This window comes from Sphaerodactylus townsendi, unplaced genomic scaffold, assembly GCF_021028975.2.
Source record: "Sphaerodactylus townsendi isolate TG3544 unplaced genomic scaffold, MPM_Stown_v2.3 scaffold_1677, whole genome shotgun sequence".
NCBI lineage: Eukaryota > Metazoa > Chordata > Lepidosauria > Squamata > Sphaerodactylidae > Sphaerodactylus > Sphaerodactylus townsendi.
In genome coordinates, this window is record NW_025950263.1 from 2,654 (window position 1) to 10,080 (window position 7,427).

Below are 7,427 nucleotides of genomic sequence, written 5' to 3' on the forward strand. Positions count from 1 at the left end.
TATAATCATGTGATATGGGGAAGGAAGCACAAACTGTAAGGCTGAGGGACTTAGAAATAAGAGTTAAATGTAGAACTCGTTAAAATTTGGGATTTTATCTCACTGTAATTGGGATTATTTTAACTAATCTGTGACTCCGTATTACTAGTGTTATATAGCTAACTTGACATGCCTAGTGAACAAGTCTTTGTATTTTTCCTAACTAGATTTCAATTTTACACAATTATCTTTCCTCGGTCTTTTCTACATTTCAGACCTCCATCGTCCTGCTGTTTATCCTTCCCCAATCCTACATAATAAAGATCAATTCATGGCATATAAAAGTGCAGACCGCAAAAAAAAAAATTGTTAAAATTTTCTTAAACCTTGAAAGGGCCACAAGGCTCCAGTTCATTTTTATGTTTATATAGTATTTTGTATGCATTATTTTAGCAGAATGAGTGAAAGGTCAGTATCAAATCTAAAATTGTTTGACTGTTCCCTAGTTGACTGTTCGTGAAAATTTAAACTGTCTTCTCAAATAAGCAGTGAAACACCCAGTATCATATGCGACCATAATTGGTGGACTGCCCCCTTGTGAACAAACGTCACCAGTTCAAAGCTTTATTTGGCAATACACTGTAATGTGTAATGCATCCCATCTAGCACCATCTGGGGCACAGTGTATGATTTAGATCGTCTCAATGTTGACGTTGGGGTGCAAAACCCTGGTTCCTTATCCATAGGTGCAAAGGTAGTAAGTCTTCGGTCCAGTTGGAAATAATGATTAAAAACAACACTTTGGGGCAGACAGAATAAAGGGTTATTCCATAGGGGGACAGAAATCTTTTCATGAGGGTGTTTGAATTGACATGGCCAAAATGACTTTGTGGAACAAAACTGGTAATTCCTTGGGGTGCTGTGTGGTTTCCGGGCTGTATGGCCGTGTTCTAGCAGCATTCTCTCCTGACGTTTCGCCTGCATCTGTGGTTGGCATCTTCAGAGGATCTGATAGATGCCAGCCACATATGCAGGCGAACCATCAGGAGAGAATGCTGCTAGAACACGGCCATACAGCCCGGAAACCACACAGCACCCCAGTGATTCCGACCGTGAAAGCCTTTGACAACACACTGGTAATTCCTTATTTGCAAGTATATTGGCAAGGAAAATACTGAGTCTTAGAACGGCAATCAATAAAGGCTATCAATAAAGTGTAATAAAAAGTGAGCAACTTGCATAAAATGAAACTTTGGGCAAGAGAGAATGAAGAGTCCTCTCTCTGAAGATGACCTCCTGTTCTTTGTGGTAATGGCAGAAGTATTGATGGGCAGAGCACCTTAAGGAGAACCAAAAGGGAAGAACAGAGTTCATCTGAGCACTGAGGCAGCCTACAAAAGGAAAGGTGCCCTCTGTCGCTGTCCTTCCCCATTAATAGTTCTCCTGCTCCTCTCATAAACAGTGTAAGCAAGAGACAGTGATATTGTTTGACATGTATTATTTGTAAAACTAACAGGGTTGGCTGCAAACCCTTTCTCTTCAAACAGTTGTAACTTCATTGGGCCATCACAAATGCAGCTCCGATCTCCCCCAACCTGCAGCTGTGCAGGAAGGAACAAAAAAGCTATTTCCTCACATTCTTTTTTTTAGCCTTAGCAACGCTGGTCCTCTAAGTGTAAAAGAGTCAATGCTCTGCTTCCTCCAGGACAGGCTTTAGAAGCAATTGTTGCAGGGACCTCTGCAACCATCTTGAAAAAATAGGACAGGGCTAAGATCTTGTGTTTTGATTTTTCTACTATAGCTGCAAGGCATATCTCCTAACAGAAAAAGAGATACCAGATCAGCGTCAGCAGGGGGAGTGGGGGGGGGGGGGAGGATACCCAGCTTTGCTAATGCCTGGTTCCAACCATGAATATGAACCTTTACCTCTAGCATACAGTGAGACCTTCACAGGCCAGTAAGGCTAAACTCTGAACTGTGATCATATATTCAATTAGCACAATTCTCTCTCCCTGAACATACAAAGCGGGTTTTGTTTGATGTTAAATGTTGCAAGCTCCGGTTCTCAGTTCCAAAAATCTTTAGCTTTTTGCTGGTCAATGTGCGTACACACTGTGCTGTGATTCGGTTTCCAGTGGATGACTTAAATGCAACCCATTATCCTCAGAGGGTAACCAAAAATCTACATATACCTATTCTTGGTAAGACACAGACAAGGACACTGAAAATTATGGCAAAATTTTATTAGCATAATCACAGGAATTTAAAAAGGGGGGGAAAGGCAGAAGTTTATAAAGTAGAAGGGTAGGGGAGAGAGAAAATATCAACCCACAGGAGAATCTCCCCCACCCAAAAACTGTTGTAGCTTTGAGACTTGCTTCATTCTGTTATCTTACAAGAGTTAAATAAAGGCCTAAAGAGGCAAAAGTTTATGGAGGGCAGAAAATATTTTTCTCCAGATAAAACAATGGCACATCTTTGTCTGACAGTCAATTGCCACTTCCATGAGGTTCCAGTACTAGAGATAAAATGTCCCAAGTTTCCAAAAGGTACAAATTCACACAAACCTCTACAGCCCAAACAATCCAATTGTCTGCAAACATTTACTCCCCAGGGTGAAGACAGAATTCATATCTTCAGTGCGGCTGCATTTGCCCCTTTTTCAAACAGGCATAAAAACTTGCAAAGCAAACTTCGAAAAGGAGAAATTAGTTCTTCCAGTTTCCAGGGAATATTTGTTGTACACAGTGTTGATTGGCTGGGCTTTGTGACAATCACAAGGCCGTGCCCTGCCCCCTCCGCAATTCATCAGAGCAATGCTCCAAATTCTGTATTTAAAAAAAATAATAATAGTGCCAGATACTCTGGACCAATAAGCCAGGTATTTGGGAAAGAAAAGGCTGAAATCTTGCCAGAGGTTTGAGGGGAAGGAAGAAAAAAAATGTGCTGGCATCTGAACCAGATAAGTTTGATGGTAGAAGTGAGGTGAGGGGAAAAGCAGAGCTTACCCTGAAGCCTGGTTAGCTCTTGGAAGAAGATGGGATGGATCCTACCCTACCGCTTCACTGAGCATAGGGTTTTTTTAATTAAAACAACATTGCCCTCACCTTTCCTTTTTGTTCAAGCCTGACGCCCTCCTCTAATTTAAGTGGCTCTTCTATTGGAGACAAGGCACTTAAAGTGGAGGGAGCCTTCTAAGGCTAGAGGAATGGTACTTGGAGGAGGTCTGGATCCACCCAGATATGTCTGTCTTCACTCTTTGTTCCACACTTCATCCCACTAACCTAATGGATTGCTCTCAAAACTGCCCAATGTCTGGCAGTATTTTTGCAAGCCGTTGTGTTGCTTCATTCCCCATTCCATGTGGAGACACAACTGGGTACGGACAACTTACATAAGCTGGCTAAAATGCAGCCACGTACAAAATTACTTTGTTATAGATAGCAGTTCATCCTCTTCAATTTGGTTCTCAGTTTGCAAAACTGAAGCTTGCTTAACTGCGCCCCAACATTTGGTTTAGATAATTGCCCTCTGAGACAGGAAGCCCACAGAGACTAACGCAGGAGTGACCAGCTGGCAGAAGAAGTTGGTAGCACAGGACAAAGGTACTTGTGCCATCCCTGGACTAGACTAGAAGGACCTCCAGGGATGGACTGTAGCATAAATCCAGGTCAGTACTTCTGTCCCTGTCTCCCTTGCTTCTTGCTTTTTTGCATGCTCAGTGGCAACAAAAGTACACTAAGGCACCAATGTGCGTGCGTGCACGAAGACATACTTCAATGCACTCTAGTGTTGCAGTCTCTGACACTTTAGGCATGAGATTTGGCACATTTGACCAAAAAAGGCAGGCCGCCACCACCACGGTAGCATTATATGGGGTGTTGATATCTGGGGCCTAACATTAGCTGCTGACAGAGATGATGAAGCTTGACCCCAGATAGGTTAGCTTTGAGCTCTTTCTCCCTATTGCAGGAAATTCAGACACGCCAAAAATGCCAGCACTCTAGCTTCGAGAGAAAGGTGAGCAATTCCAAATACAGCAGTTTACAGGTTATTTTTTTTAAAAATCATTTCCAGTTGAGCTCTGATCAATACAAAAGCTACTTAATAAGCAAAAAAAAAAGAACTCAATCCGTCTCTCACACAAACATACACATATGCCGCTTGCACACTCTTCTTTCCCTCCCCCCAGTTTTTTAAAAAAGACAATAGTTATGTTGATAGTTGTGTTTAAGAAAAGCATCGAAGCTATAAGATGCAGAAACCAACACACCTGGGGCCCCGCCCAGAACAATCAGATATGAAAGTCATCAGTTGAAAATCATTTCTTTAAAAAAACTAAATTTCCATACAAGATATTTGTAAAAAGTCATCCTGTTACTAATACAATACTCAGTGTAGAAATCAATATTCCCTCACCCAGACCCACCCCACCCCCCTAAGCCCACAGTATTCGGGTGGCTAGCAAAAATCAGTCTCTCCCACCCAAACCATTGCAGAGTGAGAACTGAAGGATTCATTAAAGTAGCAAGCCAACAAATGAAAGAATTCAGATCCTCTGAAGATGCCAGCCACAGATGCAGGCGAAATGTCAGGAGAAAATGCTACTAGAACACGGCCATACTGCCCGGAAACCACACAACATCCCAGTGATTCCGTCCGTGAAAGCCTTCAACAATACAATGAAATAATTATTGCTCAGAAGTCTGCCTCAAAAGGCCATGTTAAACAAGAGCAGAGAGACTTTGTTTATTAAGGACAGAGAAAAGCTAGTGCTGATATAAGCTTAAATTTCTCTTGCCTTCTGGGGGAAATGTGTTGCACCCTGGCATGAAAACTTCATTCAACAGGAGGGCTGGAATGACCTGCTCGTCTGGATTTCATTTTACAAATAATTGTATTATTCTTTTATGCCCACCATGGAGAATGTCTGGGATTGGGTGATACCAACAATGGAGAATTTAGCATCCCAGAAAAGAGAGATGTCTCCATTTCAAGAGACAAGATTTATTTTGTTTGACTGATTGCTTAAATTTATATCCCGCCCTCCCCAACCAGGTCAGGCTCAGATGTACACAAAGAATCAATACTTCATCCTGTGCATACATATGATGGCAGAATACCTGGTGTCCCTCTTAACACTTCAGATTCACAGACAACGGCTAGAAAGAGGGTCTACCCTATGTCTCCTCCACTGACACCATTACAGAGAATCTCACACACATCAGCACCTACAAATACAGCCCTCGTTTTGCATCACTGCAAAGTGGGATCTCAGCTCTCCTGATTCTCCCATGTATTCCTGGGAGAGAAGAATGCAAATCCCTTGTCCCCAGCCTGAATCCCATTTGTGCAGATGTTTGAATCTTCACTATCAAGAAAACACCGTGCAACCAGCCCAGGTTTGTCTGTTAAGACCCATCCAAATGAACCAACCCCCTTGGCTTGGGGCTCAGCTGTCAATCTGCTACTTGAGCAGCAGCCGTCAGCATTCCCCTGCTAAAAATACAGCTTTGAACTAAATGGACTATGGTGCTTCTCTCTCTGGATTCCTCATCTTTCCAGAGCAGCAGGTCGGCATCCCAACCCCTGGCAGCATTCACACACCACACACAGACGTACACCACGCGCACACATCCTTTTCCTCTTCTCCTCTTTCAGCCCACAGGTTGCTGAATTGTGGCCATGTCCAAAGAGGCGGGTCCTTCCCGGAAAGACAGCAAAAACAGGTGCTGACTTCGGCCTTTTAACAGAAGAGTTTCAGGAAGCAATTCTGACAGTAGGGCTTGTCGTTCTGCTCCTTGAAGGTTCCTTTGTTGAGCTGCTTGAGGCAGAAGGCACAGACGAAGTGTTCCGGGTGAAATTTCTTGGCCATTGCAGTAATGCAGCGACCTGTGATGGGCTTCTGGCACCCAGAGCACAGTGAACCACGGCGCTCGTGGTAATGCACCTCACAGTAAGGCTGCCCGTCATGTTCGAAGAAGCTGCCATTAACGAAGGGAGTGAAACATTCCTATTGGAGAAAAGAAGCCATAATCAGCAAAGGGGGGAAAAGGGGAAAAGGACAACACTCGTAGCAAAGAGAGGCTCCATCTGGGTCTCCCAGGATACCCTATGCACTACACCATGCCAACTTGCTGATTTTGGCAGTGTAGCCCTTACAGCCCCACCACTTAAACATCCAGATAGGATGACAGATCTTCTGAGAAATCGCAAGCAGCACCTGGGTCTCCCCAGAGCCATTCTTTCGTTACACCCCCCCCCCCAAAAAAAAGATGCACATGATTACTGCTGTCCATTTTGAACACCTGTTTGACAGGCAGAAGAGAGGGGAAATGAGATACCTGGTCTATATCCATCTCTGCTTTCCCACATTTTTTTGTTTTAACTCAATGCTGTCAGACAGCACAGACTATCGGATTAGTGGTTCATGAGTACTGCTAGCAAGCAAGAGGTAGTTGGGGTGCTGTGTGGTTTCCAGGCTGTATGACCGTGTTCTAGCAGCATTTTCAGATGCAGGCGAAACGTCAGGAGAAAATGCTGCTAGAACACGGTCATACAGCCCGGAAACCACACAGCACCCCAGTGATTCCGGCTGTGAAAGCCTTCAACAATATAAGAGGTAGTTGTTCATTTCTCCACCCAGCACCTGTTTCTGCTGGTGGCAAAACCGATACACACACAGAAGCTAGTCCTCACTGCACAAGGAGAGCCCAGTGCACCCCTTCATCACTTTCAAGGTGGTAAAAGCATTTATTCAACCGTATCACTTGAAGAGGCATTTGCTTGGCCTGTTCCAGTCTGCTATGGTGATAATCCCTTAATAAAAATGCTCTTCTGAATATCACTGGTTTGTTCATGCTGCAGAATAAAAGAAGCAGTTTTAAAGAAAAGAAAGCTACTAGTAGCCAGCTGAAACTTTACTCAGACAAGTTAACTTTCTGCAAACTTTGGAGTATTCAAGTAGTGAATCATATTTTTTCTTCACAAACAACTGTAAATTTGAGGGTACAGCTGTCCTTCCAATCCACCTTATACCAGCAGCATCCTTGGGAATAAACAGTTTCAAAGGAAGAAAAAGATTTGAAGTGCTCTTACCCGGCAGACGAAACACTCAGGGTGCCAGAGGGTATTCAAGGCAGAGATATAGTTTTCCAGGATGGCCCGGGCACAACCTCCACACTTCGGGGCAAACATGTCAAAGTAATCCTTGCGACAATAGGCCTTACCGTCTTTCTCATGAAAGCCTGCCACGGAAGGAAGACGCAAAACAAAAACAAGTCAGCTCCAGCTTGACCTTTGCAGGTTACTGTGCAAATGTATAAACTGTTTTTGAATGTTTAATTGGCATACAGAATATACAGCAAGTTACGTAAAGGCTTATAAACATTATTATTATTATTATTATTATTATTATTATTATTATTATTATTATTATTATTATTATT

General features: G+C 43.1%; 1 protein-coding gene across 1 annotated transcript; it reads right to left on the bottom strand.

Moving 5' to 3' along the window:
• Positions 1-2,207: 2,207 nt before the first annotated feature.
• On the bottom strand, positions 2,208-7,268 carry LOC125424987 (paxillin). The gene is made up of 2 exons (XM_048482437.1): positions 7,078-7,268; positions 2,208-5,992 (listed from the first exon to the last, which is right to left on the bottom strand). The coding sequence occupies exons 1-2, from the start codon at positions 7,174-7,176 to the stop codon at positions 5,726-5,728; spliced, it is 366 nt and encodes a 121-aa protein (XP_048338394.1). The 5' UTR covers positions 7,177-7,268; the 3' UTR covers positions 2,208-5,725.
• Between the last annotated feature and the right edge of the window lie 159 nt (positions 7,269-7,427).

Coding starts and splice junctions, on each gene's coding strand:
- LOC125424987 (XM_048482437.1), bottom strand. CDS start 7,176: ATGTTTGCCCCGAAGTGTGGAGGTTGTGCCCGGGCCATCCTGGAAAAC. Junction 5,993..7,077: donor CTGAGTGTTTCGTCTGCCGG/GTAAGAGCACTT, acceptor TTTCTCCAATAG/GAATGTTTCACTCCCTTCGT.